Below are 23,437 nucleotides of genomic sequence, written 5' to 3' on the forward strand. Positions count from 1 at the left end.
AGAGGAGGGAGCAGCTATGCTATACAGGAGCATGGAACACCACTATAAAACAGCACCCCCTTTTCAACACCTGAGAAGGAGAGTAAAAGGTGAGACCTCCTTAAAACAGCAGCAGCTCCTTAAAACAGTTCGGCATGTTGCACACATGTGGCAGCAAAACCATTTCATTGGGTCTTCATATTTATAGGAAAAGCGTATTTCATTAATACAACTGCACCAAGTTCAGTTAATTAAGTACAATTAATGTTTCAAAAAATTCACCATAGCTCACAGTGCTCTAGAGAACTGGTAAGGGTCAAAACACAACCAGTGACTGCAGAACAGCCCTCACACAGCATTTGGGCTTCTTCACAAGAACAGACACGTCATTAAAACACACAAACAAACCAGTATATACGAGGCAAAGCTTTATTCCAGCTTCTTCCATTGCTTTAGAACAGCAGCAAATGCAAGACTTCAACCCAAAACTATGTTCCCCTAAGGAGAGAAAAAAAACCTTTCCACCCATACCACCCAAAAATACCCTCAACTTCTTTTTTTTTGGAGAAAAAAAAACACTTAACAATGCAACTTTTGGGAAAGCAAATATCAGAAAGCACTACTGTACAACACAACAGCATATACAGAAACTCACAAGAAACTTCTGTTGAAGAACCACCCACCAAAAACTCCATACAAGTCAGTGTACCCCCAGTCAAAAAAAAAAAAAAAGCCAGTCAAGAGGCAAATTCTTATTTAGGAAATTACAGCTATAAGAAACAAGCTAACAATAACAGTCTAGCAACAACAGCTGTAAGAAAACAAGGTGAAAATAACAGTCTGCAAACACTATTGCTGTATGGGGAAGTTCAGCAGTGACAGGTATTTGGTCAGGTAGAAAAAATAAGCCACTCAATGCTGGTATTTTTCTTCCCACAAACTCATTGCATGGGAATATTTCATACACAGGCACTTGTTCACTTTCATGTAGCCAACGTGCCATTTGGTTTCAGCACTGCTGGAGGACACGAGGATCTTCAGCTAAATTGCCATTGCAGCCAGTTTGCTTTTCTATAGGGAATAAACACAGATTAGACCCATCAAGAAGTTTCTATAACTGTGTATAAGGGCATAAAGATCAAAAAGGCTTGAGATCAAAAATATTACTGACATACTGGACCACATTAGAAGACTACACTTATACAAAGATAAAACAGCTGAAACAGCAGAAGTGCCCAAGAAGATGAAGGAGCAGTGATCTCAGATTTCAGTTATGAGTTCAAGTTACTCCATCCCTCAGTGGGCTTGGCATAAACCACTGCAGGAATTTTTGCACCCTGAGTACCTCCTACTCAACTGCCTTTCCAGGCAGTGGCAGTGTGTGCAGCAGGTTCCAGCTCTGTGACATGTGGGTGCATGACCCTGACTCACCTTTCCTGTGCTGGTGCTCTCATGCCCACACTAACTCGATGCAAAGGGTTCAAGAACAGAAAAAATCCACAAAATCAAGAATAATCCTGCATTTGAGGGATGCAATTTTGGGAGAGAGTTTGCAGACTGACCATTTTAACATTTTATCAAATTCTTTAACTACCCTTTTTCTTGCTCAACAGGCAACCCAATCTCTGTTGTAGGCTTTCTTATTTGTTACCCATAAACCAGTAGTTTTACTGAAATACAATCACCAATTAATACCTGAAAGCACAAATGCTATCCCGACTTCAATTCAGTCTTCATCAGGCAACCACAGAAACAAATTGCCCAGATGGGTTTTGGAGTCTCCATTCTTGGACAGATTCCAGAACTGGCAGTAAGGTCTTTCTTTAACAACCTGATATAAGTTGGCCCTGCTTTCACCACCAGGAAAGGCCCCTTTCAACCAGAACTGCTCTATAATTCCATAACAGCATATAAACAAAAAGAACCTGTACTATTTATTTGGTACACTTAAGAGGTGCTTACCACTAACACGTCAAAATTTTTAAGTAACAATAAAGACGTACATGTACTATTTACAAACTATCCTAAAAACTACTAAAATGGTATTATTATGGATTTAGATTTATAGATTATGGGACTGGGGCACTCAAATGCTAAACTAAATGCTTAATAGAATCTGCCTAGTAGTTGCTCACTTTGCCTCAGAAACATGACCAAGAACAGCATGCTGATAGCAATGCTCAAAACCCTGCCAAAATCTATAACTTAGGTCAACCACCCCAGCTGTTCCAAGAGGCTCAACTCATTAGATGAATAAATAAATACTAAATTGGTTTGTAATCCAGACACAGTAGCAGCTTTCATTCCATGTAGTCACCCCTAAACTGACATACATAAGCTAATGCTATCAAGAAAAACCCAGCAGTATCAACTACATATGTTAGTGTTTCAACTGTATTTTCTAAAAGAAAGCATTTCCTAGAAAATTAGAAACCATTCAAACACAGAGTACACAACCCACGTGGGGGCTTAAAGTAGACTTACCTTGAAGTAAGGACTCCGCTGGTAAGGACTGCAAGTTTTCTGTTGCAGGGGTTAATGCCTACACAAAAAGGGATCCCGTTAGGAAGCTGGCACTATTACCAAGACTTCCATTGAGATGCTTCTTTTAATACTAGACTAACTTCTTACTGGACTCCTATTTACCATTGTTTTCCTCCCTTATAACTCACTACTATTAGCCTTCTGCCCACTTTTCACTTGGATACAAAGGCTGCATGTGAAGAACAAACTGGAAATTCATGCTGTTATCATCACCAGCAGCATGGCTCATGACCTGAGCTTTGGGTTCCAGACATAAGTTTTTCATCCACTGGTAGGTCCTTCATGAAGAACACTGGTGAAAACCTTACTATTCCTTTCTAATTACTCCACAATAGAAGTATTATTCATGACTTAGCAGGTATTTAGCAGCCTTTCTAAAAACCTGTACTGTCCTGCCCAGTCCAGTACCACACTGCCATACCTCAGAAGATCTGCGAGCCCCATCAGGAATTCCATTCCAGACGTTCTCAGGATGCACAATCTCCTCATTGCCACTGCAAAGGTTCAAGACCTGTACAGACAGAGCCAAAGGGGATCTAGCACAGCAGCAATACACTCAACAAGCAAGACACAGCAGTAGGAAAACTCCGTTGAGGACTCTGTGCCTTGAGAAGGCATTGAGAAGTCTGGATCTTGCAAAGAAGAACAAGCTCATCTCTAATAAAACTCAATGTAGTGACTGAGGTTGCTCAAGGCTCTTCTGGGCTCCTAATCCAAGCATAGTGAGAAAAGGGCTACAAAACAACTACTAGATCAGAAACAGAAAGAAGCTGGTGAATAGGGATATCATTACATGATAATCCCTGACACTGCCTCTCATCTGAATGCACCTGAGCTTAGTTTTAGACACCCAAGGGATTTACCAGCACTAGAGCTGGCTTGCACGATCTCAGACATTCCATCTTTCAAAAGAAAGGTTTTAAATAACGACCTTTTGGATTATGTAAGTATAATGTCTGTGCATGTTTGTACATCAATTCACACTCCCCCTGGACTGAAGGAAGATGTCTCATTCATCCCCCAGCTCAGACAGCAGCAGAACTGCTCACCTCACTGCATTATTCTCTACTGTTGAAGTTAATTCCCACCAACCACTAATGCAATACACATTTCACTAAAGCAGGCATAGTTGTGGATTCATTATTACTTGCAGTATAGTTTGAGTTTCTTCACAAGTTTCTACTGCTCTAACACTAACTCCTCAAAACACCAGTAAAATAATGGCAAGTTTCATGAGCATTTAATGGTAAGACAACTCCACTGCAGAACACTAACTTCAGGCCAGACAGAATCACATACATATGTGTGCCTCAAACTGGATCCAGATCCTTCAGTATTCCCAGTCAATAAAAGAGAGTAAGATGTGAAAGGAACATCAAGTGTTGACATTTATCATCAACTACATTTGAGACACCAGTGTTTCTCTCTAGTCTATAAATTCAGAATCAGCCTTTGAAATACTTAAAATTCTGTAAAAATTTTTTTAAAAAATTATTTAGAGTTTAGAGAAGGACTAAAGGAGGATTAGATTTTAAGAACGCAGGAAGAGTATTCAAACCACACTCACCTTGGTACCCTTCTCAGATATCTCCAAAATGCGAGCATCACACCATTTGAGAGAAGTCCACACCACACATTTAGAACCAACAGCAAAGCCCTTCAGATTACAAGGATAGTCATGGTGTGCTACAAGAAATGGTAATTTAGCAATGAAGAAGAGAGGAAAAAAAACCTCACAAATACCCGCAAAAATCAACCCTCAAAAAACCCCTCAAAAATCAGATACCTCAAACACTGCTGCCCCATCCCCTCCAAACTACTTGATGTTTGAAAGTTAAATATTTGTCATCCCAAACAGTCTGGCAAATGCACTTCATGTTCAGAAATGGATTTCCTCTCAAAATCATTAATCTTCCCAAGTAAAACTAGTTTCTGAGACTGTCACATTACCCATGAGAAACTATACTCAGTCTGCTATCCTTAAATCAAAGCATCAACACTAATACAATATCTTATTAGGGTATAAAAGCTGGAATTTTTTTACAAGAAAGCTATTCTCATTTTTGATTGGCACAACATTTTTATGTTTTAACTCTTTAAAATCAGATACTTTACCTGCACTGCAGTCAGCCAAGTTCTCATTTTGCTTTTTGTCTTCCCCAGGCTTACAGTCTAAATTCTGAACACACATATTTTCACTCTCTTTAAATGAGTCAGTCAAGTCTTGTTCCATCCATTCTTCCACAGAGTCATCTTTCTTCTTCTGCCACCCCTTATGTTTCTCAACTTTACAGTCACATGATTTCACAGAGAAAACAGGCCTTTGATTCGCTGAGTCTTTTGAAAGAAATGAAAACTGACTTCCACTATTTGCAGAACTCTGTAGCACAGCATGTTCCAGCCCTAACAAATCTTCCTCTCTGTCTTCCTCAGGAGGCTGAACATTAGGCAGCATCAGTTCCAGAAAGGGCTCAAATTTGGCTCCTAGCATCAACTGCTTGTCATGCATCTTCTGGTGCAGCTCTCTCTCAGGTCTACCACCAGATGATGACAGCCTTAGGGAAGGAGGGTCTGCTTCCATCCAGTCATCTAGTATAGCTTCTGCTTCATGAATTCCAGACAAATTCGCTTGCAGTTTCTTGGTCTCCTCTCCCAAAGAAGGCTGAACATCAGATGGAATCAGCTCTACTGACTTCTCTCTGTCACAAGCTAGAGGCAGCAGATTTTCTTTCTCATTAAGTAATGGTAAAATTTCAAGACAGTTCAGAGCTGTCAACTGCCCTGTCTCCTCCCTCACATCTGGCAGCACCAGCAATTCCTGCTTCAACACTGTCTCTCTTGTTTCACTGCCTGACACTGCCTGCATTTCAAGAGACTTTCCTTCCAGGGCTTCCTCTCTTGCTTCACCACAGGACTGTTCCCTAACTCCCTCTAGCCCCTGTAGGAGCTCATTTAGATCATCACATGGTAAGTGCATTTCTAATGGACCCAGTTCTCCTAATGCCTCTGTTCCATTGCTTGCAGATGGCTGTGCCTGGAGCACTGGCAATCTCTGCAGTTCTTGTTCTTCTCCTAGGAAAAGGCTGGCTGCTGGAGCACTGCCTGTCACTTCTGCTTTCAGCTCAGCCTCTTCTCCAAACAGTATTTCAGACAGGTCTTGTTCTTTAGCTTTCATTCCATTGCCCACAATAAGAGGGCTGCAGTTTCTCATTGGTTCTAGTAGCATACTGTTATCACTGTCATCTTCAGAGAGAGGTATCTTTTTATCAAAATTGTTCTCACGATCTCCTATTTCACATCCATCATCAGCCTTCCCACTGGCAGCTCCTACTGACACATTTGCTTCTGCAGTTTCTAAGCATTCAGAAGTTACACCCAGGAAAGGATCAGAACAAAATAAAGCACTTTCCTCCTGAGCTAATCCACAAGCAGCAGTAGTTTCTTTGTTGAGACAAAGACCCAAATTGCTGTCTGAAGTTCTGTTTTCCTTTATGGGGTTGCCAAGGTTTGAGAAAGCACTGTCACCAGTTTCTTTATTAGCCCTCCAGAAAGGCTTCATCTCTTCATTAATACTATTGCCAGAAGCTTCCAGCTTGACAACACACAGAGGGACTTCAGACTCTTTATTTTCCCAAATTTCTACAACTTCAGCTTCTAACACAAGGTTTTCAGTCATATCATAAAACTTCTTATTTGCTTCACTAAGCCATGACCCATCTGGGGGACTGAAACCTGAGAGACAGCAAGCAAATGCTTGCCCAGGTACTCTGAGCAGTTCACATGGCATCTGTCGGATCATCTCCAGCCTGACGCTTTCTTCGCTTCCGTAATCCACGTGTCTAACAACAACACTGTCATCATTCACACTGCTGATCTGAGCTCTGTAGAACCACCCATCCTGACTGTATTTTGCTAGACAAATATCACCACTTTTAATACAAGACTTGCCATCATTCAGAGAGCTTAGTCCAAGCTTTTCAGCTTCCTCTATTTTTTTCTCAATGTAGCTCACGTCTTTGGTATCAGCACGGTGACACCAGAAGTATCCTGGACTATTTACTACTGTGATGTAAATTTTTAAAGTCTGACCTGCCTCTGGAAATTTCCAGATAAACGATTTACAATCACTTACACAGGAAATCTCATTTTGTACCCGAGGAGGAAAAGGCTCATAGCCAGTGATCATGTCATGGTTCTCTCTTTTATCAATTTTTCTTCTTGAGAAAAGTCTTTCTCTACTTGCAAGATCTTTATCAGATAAATCCACTGTTATTACACCTTGATGGTCACTGAGAATAACTTCCCATTTATCCTCAACCTTCTTTACAAATTCACATGACAGCAGGATTTCACTTGTTCTCTTGGTGAAGTAAAATACTGCTTTCTCTGTCCATCCAGCATTTTTTCTGCATTTGAGTCCACCCAGAAAGCAGTGAATGCTCATTGCTGGAATAGATGATAAGCCCTTAGGGAGCCTGCGTGCTTGATCAACACTAATCACAGAAGTGTCACCATAATCAATATAATGTACCCTTATTGAATTGTCAGAAGTCTTCTCTTTTACTACAGCTCGATACCACAGGCTGTCTTCTGAATAAACAGCACTGATTAAATCTCCTGCTTGAAAAAGCTGTCCACAAGGGTCCTTCACTGATTTCCCATTGTTCAAGCTTTCCAAAATGTTGTTAAGCTGAACCTCATCACTCCCTAGTTGAACATAAAAATCCTGTGGGTCACTGACATAAGACACGTACACTAAGGTTTTAAGAGCTGGCACTATCTTCTGTGGTGGTAGATCAGATGCATTTTTAAGCATTATACACCTGCCTTCAGCATCAGACTTAGTATCTGACAGTGTATGCGTCTGGGAAAAGAGCAGAGACTCCTCCCCTACTTTATTCAACAAGACAGCACTGTTCTTACTGCTGAGCACCTCATTAGGTTCTAATAATCCAGCTGCCACATGTCCCTTCACAGAGTGCTGGAAAAGGTTTACAACTTCTTTGAAGTGTCTTTTAGTCCCTTGCTCTTGCTGGGCTTCAGGTTGACATTTTTTTCTTTCAAGAGGCCTGCCTGCATTGAAAGGGGACCCTGCAGTCTCATCCCTCTCATGGACATCTGTATTTCCAGTGCACGAAGTCTCACTGCGTACACGACTGCGCAGTCCTGTACTATTTAAGCTTAGCTCTTTCAGTTTTGTATTAATTTGAGTATTTCTATCAAACAACTCAACCAGCAGTGTATTATCAGAGTCCTTTGCTACCACTATTGCTTTTAATCTCTTTTCCAGGACAGCTTCCTTAAACCATGTTGCAGCTTCCTTGGAAACAGATGATACATCAGACACAGAACACTTTATGGCCTGCATTGGCACAAGCAAGATATCAGAAGCATCATTGGGTAAAATAAGCAGATCATCTGTCTCTATTGTCTCTGTGTTCCCAAAATCCACAAAGAAGACTTTAGCCTTAGGTTGTCTTTCCATTATTACTCCCCTGTACCACTGACTGTCAGAGTACCTTGCCAGACACAAGGTCCCAGACTTCCCCAAGGATCCTGAGCTGGTCACTCTCTCTCTCAGGGAAGAAATGTTATCAGCCAGCTGTGCCAAGGTATCTCCACACCTTTCAAGTTGGCAGTAAAATGTCCATGGATTCTCAACATGTGTAATATAAACATCTTCCTCACTTCCAATTTTGATACCGTGACTAGAATAATAGAAAGAATGAAGCTGGACCAAAGATTCCAGATGCTTTTGAGGAAATAAAGGTCTGGCTACACCTCTCTCAGTGAGAAACTGGCAAGCACTCTGAAAAGGTGTGATTAAATCTACAATGTTAAACAGGTCCCTATTTATTGAAGCCAAGGCAAAGATTGTACACTTCAGGTCAAGGTCAGATGATGAATCAACAACAAACTGACGAAAAGCCCGAATTGCTTCTTCATCCCAAGCAAAAGGATTCTGACCATTGGGTTGGATTAAGTTGTAAAGGCTGCACCTGAATGCCTGAGCCTCTAACCTAAGGAAGCGTTCATTAATTGCACGGAGCTTCGTTAGACACACCTGCTCTCTGTTGCCATAGTCAACATATATGACTTCAACTTTTTCTGCACAAACTCCTTCACTAACTATTAAAGCCCTGTACCATTTTTTGTCCTCGGAGTACTGGGCTAAACAGACAAGATTTGGCCAAACATGTGGCTTGGATGAATTCTTGCAATGTTCCTGAATTTCATCCATTAGTATCTCAAGGTCCTGGCAATTTCTACTTAACTGACACCAGAAGCAACTAGGACTCTCAACATATGACAAAATAACATTAACTGTACTTCCCACTTCTAAGTGGCCTCCACAAGAGGAGCCTGGCTTAATTTCCACATAGTTCTGCCTCAAAGAAGTGTGCAGATTTTTCTTACCCTCATAGTCTCGAGAAAGAAGAGATTCACTATTTTTAGAATTATGAATAGCTGCAATAGGGCTCTCTCTGACCACCACACCCATGTGAGAATCAAATATTCTATCACTGCCCTTTAGATCACATTCTTCTCTGAGCATCCTCTCTGCATTTACTTGGATTTCCTCTGCAGCACACACTAGGGAAGACGCCTGTGTCACAGACTCATCTGATTTCTTGCAAGTCTTGGGTATTTCATACCTCTGGTACTTAGCATAACCCCCCTGGGCCATGAGTTTACTTACTCTTCCCTCTCCTAACTGGGACTGGTCAAAAATTTCAACCATGTATTTATCACCTTGCACATTCAAAAACCAAACCTTTAGTTCCTTGTTCAGTACCATCTCCCTGAATGCAGACACAGCAGCTTCACTCCAACTCCCTCTTGGAGGGGAGACACCTGCCAAACAACACTTCAGAGCTAAAGCAGGGAGTTCCCTGAACCGAGGAAGAAGCTCCTTCACAGCACACAGATCCACAGTTTCTGTACTGCCTCTGTCCACCAGGTGTATTTCCACCCCAGTGTCCAGCACCCTGGTAACCACTGCTCGATAAAAGACACCCTCATTCCCACTGGCACAACAAAGGGATCCAGGCTGTGGGTCCCACCCAGCACCATCCAACTTTGTGGAATGGGAATAAAAATTCCACATGCTCTGCCTCAACTGCCTGAATAGCTGGTAATACTCATGGAGCTGCAGCCAGAACTCAGATGGGTCTTGGAGGTGGGACACCTGAGCACTGTACAATGTCCAGGTCTTCAGATACACACCAGCTACAGCAGCAGCGGCCAAACCCCCATGTGCTAGAAGAGGGGGTGCTTCTGGTGGCAATCCCAACTCTTCAGCTAAAGATTCCTCTACTTCCAGCTGCTCATGATCCTCAGTTTGGCTCACATGACTGCTGGCCAGGCAGCAAGCCTGAGACCCAAAAACATGGTTCAAATCAACACCATTTTCCCCATAGAGAGTTACATAATAGAGATGTTCAAAGGAGTTAAAGGCCTTGATGTGAGCACTCACTCCTCTGCCAAGCACCAATGCTTTCAACAAATCAACCTGCAATGAGGACCAGCCACAGCCCCCATCCGAAACACCCTGAAGAGCACATGCGTAAGTGACCACAGGCATGCGAAAGCACTCAGCAGGCAAATGGCGCAGGTTCGCCCTGGTCACAGTCTCCTTCTTGCCATAGTCCACAAAGATCACAAGAGCTGCATGCTGGTCCTGCTCCCCAGCAATGAGCTCCAGCAGAATGGCACGGTACCACTGGCCATCCATCCCACGGGCAGCACAGGGCGAACCCACTTTGGGCAGTAAGTCCTGCTCCCACCGGTCATAAGCATGGCACATGGTCTCAGAAAGGTAACAGATCTCCTGTGACAGGCACTGCAACTGGCAGTAAATGTGGTGTGGGTCCGAGACATGGGTCACTAGGACAGGCTCTGTCACACCCAATTGAAGCTGAGGGTAGTAGTAATCCAAGGCAGGTGACAGAGGCTGGTACGAGAGCAACACATGCACAAGCTGCGGAACCGCAAAAGCTCCAAGGGAACACGCTGAAGACTGCTGACAGAGCTGCTTCTTTAACTGGCCTGATGGCAGGCAGCGCCTGAGCACCTGGCAGAACCAGCTGGGAGAGACACGTTTGGCCAGGCCCAGCTGCTGCATCTGAGCCACGAGCTGGGGCAGCTCGAGCACGATGACCTGCGGCATTATCACCTCCTGCACCACACCAGACACCTCCTTGCCCTGCAGGAAGCTGAGGAACTCCATAGCCTCCACAGTCCACTTGGACACGGGTGAATCGCCACTTGCTGTCCCCTCGTTACTGTGGGAGGGCATGACTTCGGCCACGACACAGCCCAGCACCTCCGGGGGCATCTGGAACAGCTCTGAGCAGCCCCGTGCCAGATAACAGGCGGATGTGGTCACCACGTACCCCTCGTCCAGCAGGAAAACACGGTACCCCTGGGCACTACAACTCACCACACAGCAGCGGTACCACACACCCAACACTTCCACCAATGCCATGTCTCCTGGGCACAGCCTGCTCCCGCTGGCCCCCGGCCCGCCGGGCTCTGGGCGGGCCGCCAGGCGCGGCCCGGCCGCCGCCTGGATCTCGCGGTACAGGAGGGCATAGTCAGCTTTACTTTCACCTAGAAGCCCCCACAACCGCAAGATGGGCACCTCCGGGTACAGCCCCACGGCGCGGACCCGCAGGGTGACGGTATCACCGCGGCCGAGGGACCCCGGCCCGCAGCTCATTGCGAAGCCACCTCGCCGCGCCTCGGCTACCCGCACGAGGCGAAAGAACGCTTCGCCCTCCGCCCCTCGGCCTCATATAGAGCACGCGCCGCCCACGTGACCCGCGGGGAGCCGTTAGCGGCTGTCCCAGCGGCCAAGTCCATTTCGATCCTCTCGGCGGGGTGGAGAGCGGCGCGAAGCGAAAAGGGAAAAGGAGGGGTGAAGCCAGCTGATACGTGGGGCCGCTCCTGCTAAGCTAAGAATTCGCGAAGGCGCCACGAAGAGCAGGGTTACGAAATTATGTGCGGGGCGCCGCGGAGCTCAGGGCAGAGCCGGGCGGAGCTGCCCTCGCCCACGGTGGAGCGCTCCACGGGGGACGGGTGGCGGCGGGACGGCGGGGGCGGGGTGAGGGGGGGGGGGAGAGCGCGCCGAGCCAGCTGAGCTCCCATTGGCCAGAGCGGCGCCGGGGGTGGGACACGCGTGCGGAGCTTGGCGGCTATTGGCCAGCGGCGGCCTGAGGGCGGGGCGCAGCGTGAGGGCGGCAGCCGCAGTGTGAGGACGGGGAGGTCGCGCCACACACCCGTCAGGAATCGCTAATAATTCACAGCCGAAGAGAGAGATTTATTAAGAGTTAAAGAAGTTTCTCACTACAAGATTTTTACGAGGCATTTTTGTCATTTTTATTTTGAGCTGTGCCTCAAGGATCCGTATTGGAACCAGTGTTATTTATTATCTTCATTAATTGCATAGGGGAAGCGTTGATACACCCTCGGCAACTTTACAAGTGACACCAAGTAGAGAGACACCAAATCCTCTGAAATCATTGGGATAAATAAGACCCTCTAACGCTGTCTTTTTCATTTTAGCGAGTCAGGTATTACTTTATTGTTGGCCAAGGGGGCTGTGTGGGTGTGGCTGACAAAATCCTGACCTCTACAGAGACGCACATACAGAACTTTTATGGTTATTTATATATGTATTTTTAGCAAGCAAACTAATACTCACTGGTTCTAAATTACAGAATTCTTGTTCATTAATTAGTATTCTGTCTTATGTTGGATATTGATTTCTCACTTCTTTTGCAAATTAGTCTATATTCTTCAGTCCTTTTATTTTTTCCCAGGCAGGGACTTTCCAGCATACATACTGAGTCTTTGTTAGTCTCTTTTTTGTCTGCTGTTTTCTGCAGACTGTCTTTGTGGTCCATAATTTGTGCACTCCTTGTATCCAGTTTCATCAATAGACCCCTCTTCTTTCAGGCTTTGTTAATTGAAGCATATCAAGGTTATTCTAACAAAACTTAGAGTTTCAGGGATTTTCCCAAGCTGTGTGCCCATAAAAGTATGGGAGGGCATGACTTCGGCCACGACACAGCCCATATGGCAACTTTGATAAATGCAGGCTAAAAGTGGTTTTACACATTGCTTATAATTAATATACTGGTTATGATGATCAGAGAGGCTGACCAATTGTCATTGTAGAAAGGCTGAGAACGTTGGGATTGTTCAGCCTGGAGAAGAGAACTTTCAAGGTGACCTGTGGCCTTCCAGTATCTGAAGAGAGCCAGCAAGAAAGAAGGAGAGGGACGTTTTACAAGGGCCTGGAGTGACAGGACAAGGGGGAATGACTTCAAATTGAAAGAGAGCAGGTTTAGATTGGCTGTTAGGAAGAAATTCTCCACTGCTAGGGTGGTGAGACACAGGAACAGGTTGCCCAGAGAAGCTGTGGATTCCCAGTCCCTGGAAATGTCCAAGGCCAGGTTGGATGTAGCTTGGAGCAGCCTGGGATAGTGGAAGGTGTCCCTGCCCATGGGTTGGAACTGATCTTAGAGGTCCCTTCCAACCCAAACTGTTCTATGACTGTATGATAAAAGTACTTATTCTGTCTCATGAAAAAGGTAAAGCTGTGTATCCATCACTGGGTTATCAGGATAACAAGATAGCAGGTGGGAGTGCTTGGGATGGAACTGAAGCAGCGGCTTTGCTGGTTTGTCATTGCTGGTGCTGGTGTACAAGACAGAAAGAACTTGGACTTGTTTCTCAGGATGACAGCTAGAAAAATACCAGGATTTCTGAACAAAACCTTTGGATTTGATGCGCAGGAGATTCTACCTGAATATGAAGAAGAACTTTCCTGTGCAGTGACCGAGACCTGGAGTGGATTGTCCAGAGAGGCTGTGGAGTCTCCCTCACTGGAGATATTCCAGAACTGGCTGGGTGCAATCCTGTGCCCTGTGCTCTGGGATGACCCTGCTTGAGCAGGAAGGTGGAACCAGATGAGCCACTGTGGTCCCTTCCAACCTGCCCCATTCTGTGGTTCTGTGACTCCCTAACGATGGTGAGATGAATGTTTTCCAAGCTGGAAGCACACCCCGAGTGCATACAGCCACAACTGAACTACAGTACAATCAGAAAAAACAAGTGCAAGCCAAGAAAACACCCAAAGTGCGTTCAGTGAGAAAATGGCACATTGGAAACACTGGTGCAAATACTAGAAGAAATTCTGGGGCTTTATTAAAAAATCCACATTTTCTACATTAACTCAATTACTAGATATTACTAAATCAAAGACAGCTTTGCTTTATCTACTCATGGCTGCTTTTAATACTGCATTTTTGACTCTTTATTGCCAAAGGTGAAGCTAGTGACGAACAGCACTAGTCTCCTTCTCTATGAAATCTGGAAGGCTTTAGGTTTAAAATTAAATAAATCACTCCTGTTCAAACATTTTGCATTATTGAAGAGAACGTTGTATTTCCATCAAGATTTAAAGTGGGCAGAGTGCACATTTCCATGGAAAATGACCCAGTTGCCACATCAGCACTGAGATTGTCACAGGGCAAGTAGTTCAGCTTGGTCCTATGGAGTATCCTGAGACCTTTGAGCATTGCAGAGCAAACTAGGCTTTTAATTTTCTGGGAACAGGACTGCATTTCAATCATGATCTTTCTCAAAGCGTTGAGTGGAGAGGTCAGGCAGTCTCTGGGAAGTAAGAGAAACACAAACCCTCCCACTTTTTGTGCAAAGCAGATTTGGAATCAGGTAAACTGCTTTTCTCTTTTTTAATATCTAGCACTAGAGGCTTGGTTTGCTGACACATCAAACTACGAGAGGTAGTTCTTGATCTGTGTGCAAATGCAATTAACAACAAAAATTCCCAAATAATTTTATAGATGCTTATCCACAGAACTTGTTCAGTGCATTGATCAACCTGCTCGTGTTTTTAGCAATAGAAACTATCTCCATTAGCTAAAAAACAGACAGTATTATGTTCTATTTGCTTGGTAGGATTTTTTTTTATTCCTGTTTGCTGGTTCAGAAAGTTGATGCTGGCTGTAGCTGAAGTATTGTTGTGACAATTTTATCCTGTGGATACTATAAAATTCATGTAGCAGTCTAACAATCAAATAGTGTCCTTAAGTCATGGCTGTTCCCAACCAGTAACAACTGGATTTGGAGCAACAAGCTATACATGTGATTGTACTACCCTGTGAAATGAGAATTCAGCTTTTTGACTCCTCTGTGAATATTGAAGGTTTTAAAAAGAAGTAACTCCACACAGCCTTCTGATTTGTTCATATGTAAGCCAGAATACGAGTGACCAGGGTGCCTGTGAAAGCAAACACTGAAGTTAGAGGCTTAAAACAAAAGTAACCCAGTAAATAAGCCTATTAGATTAAACTATCTCCTCTTAAAAATCATATTCTTAAGTTCAGTCTCATATTGCTCTTGTTCCCAGAGAGGTTCCCAAACCTCTGTCTGCCCAGAGAGGCTGAACTCCCCATCCCTGGAAGTGTTCAAAGCCAGGTTGGACGGGGCTCTGAGCAAGTGGAAGTTGTCCCTGCCCATGGCAGAGGGTTTGGAATGAGATGATCTTTAAAGTCTCTTGAACCCAAACCATTCTACAATTCAGTGATTATGTCTTTTATACAAAAATTTGTAATATTACATAGGGTTAGGGCTGCATCTACACTCCTCACATTTTAATGCTAATTGTTCTTGTAAAGAGAGTTAAAAAGCATGTACCATTCGCATCCAGGTTGGTAGAAAGCCTTTGTACAGAGACATAAACCCTTCACCCTGGACAGTTTGAATCAAGCAGTCCATGGAAGATTTATAGAGCAGACCTCTAGCAATGTGCAAGGAGAACAAACAGTGTTAGGATTACAAATACACAATTAAAAGAAAAAAAAATCCCACTCATAAAAATAATTTGTGCTGAGATTCTTCTACAAGCCAAAGTGCTTTTGTAAGCTCCTTGGAGCCTAATCCAGAACTGAAATCCACTGGTTATGCTTAGGTGGCCATCACAACAACACCCCCAGACATTTACTAAATCAGGAAAATCATCTGATTAGAAAGATGAAGAGCAATTATCAACTTAGCACTTCACTCCCAGTGAAATGAGTCAGACCCATGGTTTCAATGTGCTGCTGAAAAGTTGGTCTGTGAAGTGTCCATACCTTCCCTGCTTATCTCTTGGCTGGTTCATTATCCGGGTTTTGACCACGTCAGCAGGAGTTCCCAGAACAGCTGCTACCAGCCCAGAGCAGGCACTGCCAACAGCAACAGATACTTAAGGAAGAAACCAAGATGTATCATAAAAATTTCAGCACTGTGATTCCAGTTCTTATAATAAAGATATATTAAAACAGTTATTATCAAATCATGAGTAATAACTCATAACATAAACTTGATTTGGGAGGCTTACTAATACTGCTCTTGCTCACATGTCCTCCCAGTGCCAGCTGCCCTCACCTCTGTGTGCAGTTCTGAGTCAGGGATGAAGGACCCACAATACGCAATGTATTGTTTTTATAATAATGTTTATATAAAGCAGATTTTTTCATCACTTAAGAGAGTAAAAGAGGATTTTCTGCAGAAAATCACTGTGCTCCCACAGATTAGAGCAAAGGTGTTTAAATGCACCAACAAGGCACTCCTGGTGAGGGCAGTTTTGTAGCAATGGTTGCATCCTTTCTTTGTGTCTTCTATAAAGTGATGTTCTCTAAAGAAAAAAATAATTCTAAAGTTGCATTTCATCAGCAGTATCAAAATCAAAGAATGGGGTCTTCTGCTGGCATAGAGAGGCAGATGAATACAGCAAGGCTGGAAATGCTCCACAGTGGAAAAGGGATAATTGGAGAATACAGCACCTGCTGACACTGTGAGTCACACTGTTGTCCATAAGTGTTGTGTTCAGAAGCAAGAAGTGTTTCACTGTGTCATAAGTGGTCAGATCTGTAAAGAGAATAATGAGAAAAAACAGCACTGTCAGGAGTGAATGGTCTGTGCTGTTCACAACACAGGATGTTAACTTCCACTGAGGCTCCTGCCTTTGACACAGCTGACACTCTGCCCCAGTTTTTAATGAGGGCTGTGGCACCTGAGTCCTGTCTTTAGACAGGTGAGTACATTCTCCTTTCTGCTCCCATCTGCTCTGCTTTACCTTACAAATGATGCTGAGCTGTATCTGGGTGACCCTCACCAGCCCTGTTGCTAGCTCAGCTTCCTGGCTTGGTCTCACATCTGCCTCATCAACACACACTTCTCTATGGATCTGGATCTTGGTGAAGCCTGGCTGCCTTTGCTGGCTCTGCCCTGCTCACCTCACTTGAGGACTGGGTTGTGGCTGGTGAAGTCCCTGCTTTGCTGGCTGTGGGACCCCTTCAGCTTCTGGCTCACCTTTCCTTAAATTCAAGTAAAAACTGTTGCTTTTAAGCCATTTGATTTCCACAGGACCAAAACACAGGCACACAAGGCAGAGGTCACCTGCCTTGTGTGCTCCAAACAGGTCCCTAAGACAAAAGGAGCAGCTGAGCTCCTTTTTCTTAAAGCTTTGATGGGGCCTTAAGTGCTGCAGGCCAAGTTATTCCATTTACCTCCCATATTCACCAGAGCAGCTCTCTGGACATTTGGTACCCATCCAGCCCAAAGTCCCCTTACTCCTCCTTCAGACAGAATCTTCAGAAATGCATGGTGCACGCCCCGAAACCTGAAATCAAGATGAGAACTGTGGGTAGACAGCCCAGTGAAATCTTTGCATGTTCCAGTACTTTGCTGCACTGGGTCATCACATGAGATTAGGAATTTATACCTGCAAGGATCTGGCACTCCAGATCCATTTTTGGATCTTTGACTTTCATGCCACAATATTTTACCAGAGATACCGGTTGCCTTGCAAAGCAGTGATCTGGTGCCTAACAGCAGACAAGCCTTAGATCCTACACTGGGTTACAATACTAATTATGTGACACCAAATGAATGCAAAGAGCAGTATATCATATGTCCTGGTATTTGCAGAAGAGTCTCAAGCCCTGCTGTGTGCCAGCCTTCCTTGTGCCTGTGCATCCTGCACGAGCCATTTCACTCATGCTTTCTTCCATCTTCAGAAAGCGCCCTAACCTCCCCACGGCGCAGTGCTGGCAGGGACGTGTTGCAGCACAGAGGATCAGTTTGTGGTCCCTGGGACCGATAAATCAGAATAAAGAAATAAGTATAAATGGAACCCCTCCCCTCTTCACTGCCCAGAGCTATTGGGTGCTCTCCCTGTAAAAGGGCACAGAGCAGCGGGGGGAGAACGAGTGGCAGAAAACACAGAGAAACACACCCTCGGCCAAAGAGTTATCAGTAACAGGGGAAAAAACATCAGCTCTGAGCGGAACCAACCGTAACGGCTTTCCTTCCAACTTCCTTTTTCCCTCCATCTGCATCTGCACCTTCACCAGATCAGTTGGGCTGGCAAAAAACTGTCCAATGGCACCCGCAGATATGCCTCCAACCACAGCTTTCCTGCCAAATGGAGAAAAATTGTGCTCCAGAGTACACTGAAAATTTTCCCAGGTCACAGTGCTCAAGCTGAAGCGTTCAGCAGCACAACCCAGGTGGAATAAGTATAAACAGTTATTCCATATATTAACAGCCAAAGCAAAGGTAATAATTGTGGTGGCTACAGGTTGTTAAGGTAGTCAGTAATATTTCTGTCAATTTTCAAAAAAGATTAAAACTTACCTGGGGAAAAAAAAACAAAACAAGGTTACATTTTGCTCTTTGCTTAAGGTTTAAAGGCAGGATGGCAAAGTACACAAGTAAAGGATGATGCTCCATGTATTGTAACTGAATGCCCACCTGAAATTCCAAACTGCTTGCTGATATATAAAACTGTTCTTTCTCTCCCACTGCTACTAGACGAACTATGTTAATTTTATGGGTCTATTTATTTCAGTAAAATCAGAAATTTCAGTATTATCCATAGGTCCCAGTTCCTGTAGCATTGGGCATGACAAGTATTTTGCAGTATATTTTATCAATCCCATTCAAAAATCAGATACATTTTGGATCTAAGATATTGCTGAAGGTCTCCTACAGTAAGGACAATCCCCAGGCAAGCAATAAATATGCATGAATATGCCACATTACCAGAGAGGAAAGCTTTCACCCTCTGCCCTGCCAAGCACGGAGTCACGCAGATGTTCATAAGTAACCATCCGAACACCAGTGTATACTGTGGAAAACAAAAGCAGGAGACAGTTCTTGGGCCTGCATTTCTGGAGATCACAATGAGAGAGAGATCAGGACCTTGGTTTATGGCACTCCAGAGCTCACCTGGGTCAGCTGGTCACTGCTCTCACGTTTGTGATCCAAATGGGGAAAGTGAGGGGTTTGCCTGGTGTCAGGGGGAGAGCCAGCACGTTTTAGCATCAAACTATCTCTCTGGCTGAGCCACAGGTCTGCCAGGAGGCAGCACAGCTTTGCCTGCACCCTAAGGAGATGGGACTGCATCGCCTCCTTCTGGGCTGATGCCAAGCACAAAACCTCCAGAAGTGCTTTTGAGGTTTGTTGTTGTCACCATATTTTCAACCAAAGCACGGAAAGCTGTTACTAGTGGCAAACCGCTAATGCATTTCTTTTAAGCAATTTTATTTTTCCCTTGTGCTTGCAACCTCATATTTTTTCACATCTTTTTTCCTAATCTGTCCCCACTTCCCTCACATATGAGACATTTATTGTTCTGAGAACTCTAAGTGTCTGGACTTCCTGAACAAGACCTTCATGCAAAGATGACAGAGAATTTATATTTTGTTTTCCCAGAAGCCAGAATAAGGCCATGAAGGACTGGAAAAGTGAAGGAAGAGATGCTATTGATCTGAAATCTCATATATTTCAAAGTGGGATTGCAGGGTAGACTGAAAAGTCCTCACAGATAAATTTAAAGTACAAGAAAATATGGCAAGCTCACTCCAAAAGGCTTGGCCACAGAAGGCAGGACCCATCGTGTCCCATCACGAGCAGATATTCACCTATGTGGCGGTAGACGGCCGGCGTGGCTCCTTGCCAGAGCTTCCGTACCCCCTCCTCCTGCGCGATTCCAGCCGCCGTGCGCAGCATCCCGCGGTACGGGACCGCCGGCCCGGCCGCAGCTCCACCGCGGCGCACGGCAGCTTCACCTTGGATCTGCAGCCGGGTTTTCGTGAGATCCAGGGGAAATGTCACTGAGGGCAAAGGGCCGGGAACACACGTGAATACGAGTGCGGCTGCAGGGAGACCTCCCGTGCCGGGAACAGCCTCACCACAACGCCCTGCCAGACCAAGGGGCTGGGCAGGCACCAGCAAGGAGCAGGGGCTGTACCCAACAGGGTCCAGGAGATCCCTGGAGAATAGGAGAATTCTCATCTAGGTCTGTTAAAAGTGGCTCTAGGCACAAGTAACTAAATGACATTCCTGTCAAACACTCAGTCTTTCTCCCATATTTAGTTTTGCAGATTTGTTATGCAAATATGTGTACCTTCTGAGGGACTCGGGATTAAAAATCCTGTTCCAGTCACTCCCCCTGAATACAGACCGGTCATATCTCTCAATTGGTCATGTGGTCTTTCCAATTCTGTCCAGCCACTATCCAGCACAGTGGCAGTACTTGTTATGGACAGGAACAACCCCAGAGAGGTCATCATAATGCTGACAGACATTCAGGATCACCTACAAACTTACATACATATCTGTCCTACAAACCACCCTAAAGCATGCTTGCTTTCATTATACAGGCACAGAAATAATGTAGCCTGTTATTTCTCTCTCTGAAATAACTGGTGGCCACTGAAGGAGATCCAAGGTGATCTCAGCTTCCCAGGGCAGCTCCTGAAACAGTATGGATACATATTTGTGCCCCCCATTTCAGTTCCAGGCCCGGAGTGCCTGGTGATGGACCTTCCCAGCCTGTGGCAGGGAAGGAGCAGGGCTTGTCTTTGTTTGATACCTCTGAGACACACTAAGGTCCTTCCAAAGCAGGACTCAGGTCCTTCCCTGCCAAGTGAAGGCAGACACTGCTCAAAGCCTCAGCAGGTTTATAGTCTATTTGTGCATTAAGTTTGGTATTCATGTTTAAAGATAGCAAAGATTGAGAAGTTACAAATCTTAGAGAAATGTAACTGACTTGCCTGTAAGTGCCTGTAGAAATTATAATGTGCTGAAAAATATTCAAAATCAGTTACTTGGTCACATAGCAGTGATACACAATGCCAGTGGGATTCTACTCCATGTTTCACCAAGCAGTTTTCCAGCTCCATTTTTATAAGCATCTCCACTGTGACCAGAAACTTAAGAGTTGATTTTTCTTTGATTAAACTTCATTGACTATAAAAAGGAAATTCCTGAAGGACTAAGGCCTTGCTAGTAACTTAGGCAACAGATCTGCCTGCCTCTTTAGGCTTTCTCTGGAAACCCAGCCAGTGCAAAGCTTAAATTAGTCAGAACTGCACTGAGTTAATGACTGCAGCCCTTTGGTCTACGAGGCAAAGATTTCATCCTGAAAAACCCTCCCTCCAGCCACAGTCAGGTCGGGTGGCATAAAACACTTAGATTATGGAAAAGCCACCACTAGCACAGTGAAATGCAGATTTGCTGGAGCAGAACACTGAGGAATGAGGCATCCGGGGACTGATGTTCCCCCTGCCCCCGTAAGTAAATCCCCCTTCCCTCTCGGAAAACCACGGTGAGTTGTACCTAGTTCTGCCACAGCCGCTGCACAGGCTGACAGAGCGAATTTGCTGGCTCGGGGCCATCTCTCTGGAAGAGGTAAGCTCCTCTCTTCTTCTGCAGATGACATCTAGCATCTCACATGAACCGAGGGTAACCAGCCACGCTGCCCGGCTGTGTCCGCAGCAGGAGCGGGCCCTAGCGCAGGTCAGCTCGGGGTGGTTTAGGAGACAAGCTGCAGAAGGTCATGTTTCTACAGCGCCAGCACCGGGAACTGCAGCAGCCCGAGCGGCTCTGCACAGCTGCAAGGTCCTTCTGCAGTGACACAAGAGACTCCGGCCCAACAGGCTCCTGGGAAATGTAGTCTGTCACCAAGGCTACTCTGTGCCTGGAAACCGGCACTGCAGGTACAGACACGCGCGGATTTGTCCAATACTTACATGAAAAAAAAAATCATTAATGAGAGTGCAAGATTACGCGTGGGGTCTGTTTGCTTTGTGGGGTGCTGTCATTGGCAGCACTACCTGGGGAGCCCCAAACTGTTCCCGTGTCAAGTAGCTGCATCCGGGAGGGATTAATTGATCCAGATCTGCTTTAGTAAGAGCTGCATTAGCAACAGTTACGTGCTGAGCTGGGGCTGCGGATTAAGCACGCAGCACTGCAGTTTTAACAAGGATCCCAGCAAGCCTGGGTGGCAGAAATTGGTCACTTCTCAGAACTCTTAAGTGAAAAGTTTAAAGCTTTTCCTGGCTGAGTCCTGAAGTCCTGATGTGTGCCAGCCCTAATTTATCTTAATTTATTGTAGAGCTTTACATTTATCATTAAGGCTCAGCTGAATCCCTAAGTTAATCATTAGCCATTAGTCAGTAATCCTCATGCTGATTTGACAATTTTTTTTGGTCACAGAAACTTATCCCAGAACACCTCCCCACACCTCTGCCTAAAGCTTTGGTGTGTGGTCCCTGCCAAAATAATTCAGACAAATTAAGGGAGCATTGCAGGTGGAATATTCAGTTGAAGTTGGATGAATCTATCTCATTGGTCACCAGCAACTGGTATTAAATTGGATCCTTCTTGGAGTTAAAATTCATTAGAATTCATGCAGGGATTAAACAAACTCCTGACAAAGAAGTGGTTAAAAATGGGGATGGGGATATTGCAATCTAATGCAAATGTGCCTGGCTGCATGGAAGGTATGAGTGGTTCAGAGCCTATTTCTGGACAGTTCAAGCCATCTACTGTGGCACTTCGTGCCTCCCTCCACAGCTGTTCTGTGGGCTTGGGTCAGTTTGTGCCACACTGTCAGCTTGTGTATCCTCGACTGTGATGTGGGGTAGAGAGGACCTCTAGAGTTCACCTGCAGTCATCCTACAGTCCTCTGTCACAGCAGGGAGAGCTCTGGAGTTACAGCAGGTTGTCTGATGCCCTGAAAACCTCCCAGAATAAGGGTTTCACAACCATCCTTTAGCTCTACACCTCTGGGTCAGTCTGTTTTCTCAATGACCATGCTGTAGGGAGTGGAAAACAACAACTAGATCTCTCCTTAAAGTACACCTCATAGCATTGCAGCATCCTATGGAAGAGCAGCTCTCTATGGTCATTTCTAGCCTGAAGAAATAGGTTCTTTTTTAAACCAGATTACTGGGGGAAGGCTGTGAAGAGGAATTTTCTCTTCCCACAGGACCTTTGAAATGAGCCTGACTAGAGGTAGATGCTTGCATGGACAGCTCTGTGATGTGTGGAGAAGAAAATGGCCAGTACTCATGGAGAGCCATCAAACATCTGGAGTTCCTATATCCCCGAATCCTGAGAAGACAGCACCAGCAGAGAGGACCCTTCCTATTAATTTATTTCAATTCTCAGTGAGATGGAGTTTTTGGTTTCTGTCCCAAGCCAGTTTGACCAAAGGCTGCATATAGAGGGAGAGAGTATGGACTTCAGATGGGGTGGAAGCCCAGCAGCGGAGTCTGGGCCAGCTGTGTGCTGCTGGAGAAAGGCAGCCAGACTGCCCAGTGCTCTCACCTGTGCCTGTGTGTTAGTTCACTTTAAAGACCATTAAGCATTAACCACTGCCCAGCCTGAGGAAAGCTTGGCTGTGACTGTTACACATTCCTACTGGCTGTGTCCTCCTCACAGCAGTGCTTTGCATCTCACATCCTTCACCAAATCATGCCCTAAAAGTACAACCTAAACAAAACAAAAAATACCAAAACAAACACAAAGGCTTTGATGAATGTCTTCA

At 44.9% G+C, this 23,437-nt stretch overlaps 2 protein-coding genes across 2 annotated transcripts; both read right to left on the reverse strand.

Moving 5' to 3' along the window:
* Positions 1-394: 394 nt before the first annotated feature.
* On the reverse strand, positions 395-11,245 carry TDRD6 (tudor domain containing 6). Its single transcript, XM_030235491.2, has 5 exons — positions 4,639-11,245; positions 4,091-4,209; positions 2,945-3,034; positions 2,464-2,521; positions 395-1,050 (listed from the first exon to the last, which is right to left on the reverse strand). The coding sequence occupies exons 1-5, from the start codon at positions 11,243-11,245 to the stop codon at positions 989-991; spliced, it is 6,936 nt and encodes a 2,311-aa protein (XP_030091351.2). The 3' UTR covers positions 395-988.
* A 2,461-nt stretch (positions 11,246-13,706) lies between these two features.
* Positions 13,707-21,501, reverse strand: SLC25A27 (solute carrier family 25 member 27). Its single transcript, XM_009095891.4, has 9 exons — positions 21,223-21,501; positions 19,524-19,715; positions 18,643-18,727; positions 17,893-18,015; positions 17,106-17,218; positions 16,380-16,464; positions 15,687-15,779; positions 15,250-15,352; positions 13,707-14,833 (listed from the first exon to the last, which is right to left on the reverse strand). The coding sequence occupies exons 1-9, from the start codon at positions 21,323-21,325 to the stop codon at positions 14,762-14,764; spliced, it is 969 nt and encodes a 322-aa protein (XP_009094139.1). The 5' UTR covers positions 21,326-21,501; the 3' UTR covers positions 13,707-14,761.
* Positions 21,502-23,437: the final 1,936 nt, after the last annotated feature.

Source organism: Serinus canaria, chromosome 3, assembly GCF_022539315.1.
Source record: "Serinus canaria isolate serCan28SL12 chromosome 3, serCan2020, whole genome shotgun sequence".
Lineage (NCBI taxonomy): Eukaryota > Metazoa > Chordata > Aves > Passeriformes > Fringillidae > Serinus > Serinus canaria.

What these genes read in the sequence shown, in the direction of transcription:
- TDRD6 (XM_030235491.2), bottom strand. Translation starts at nt 11,245, where the DNA reads ATGAGCTGCGGGCCGGGGTCCCTCGGCCGCGGTGATACCGTCACCCTG. An exon ending in CTTGGCTGACTGCAGTGCAG is followed by an intron (nt 4,210 to 4,638) that starts GTAAAGTATCTG and finishes CATTTCTTGTAG; the next exon opens with CACACCATGACTATCCTTGT. An exon ending in AGCGGAGTCCTTACTTCAAG is followed by an intron (nt 1,051 to 2,463) that starts GTAAGTCTACTT and finishes TATTCCCTATAG; the next exon opens with AAAAGCAAACTGGCTGCAAT.
- SLC25A27 (XM_009095891.4), bottom strand. Translation starts at nt 21,325, where the DNA reads ATGTCATCTGCAGAAGAAGAGAGGAGCTTACCTCTTCCAGAGAGATGG. An exon ending in GTGACTCACAGTGTCAGCAG is followed by an intron (nt 15,780 to 16,379) that starts GTGCTGTATTCT and finishes TGCTGTTGGCAG; the next exon opens with TGCCTGCTCTGGGCTGGTAG. An exon ending in CCAAGAGATAAGCAGGGAAG is followed by an intron (nt 15,353 to 15,686) that starts GTATGGACACTT and finishes GCACATTGCTAG; the next exon opens with AGGTCTGCTCTATAAATCTT.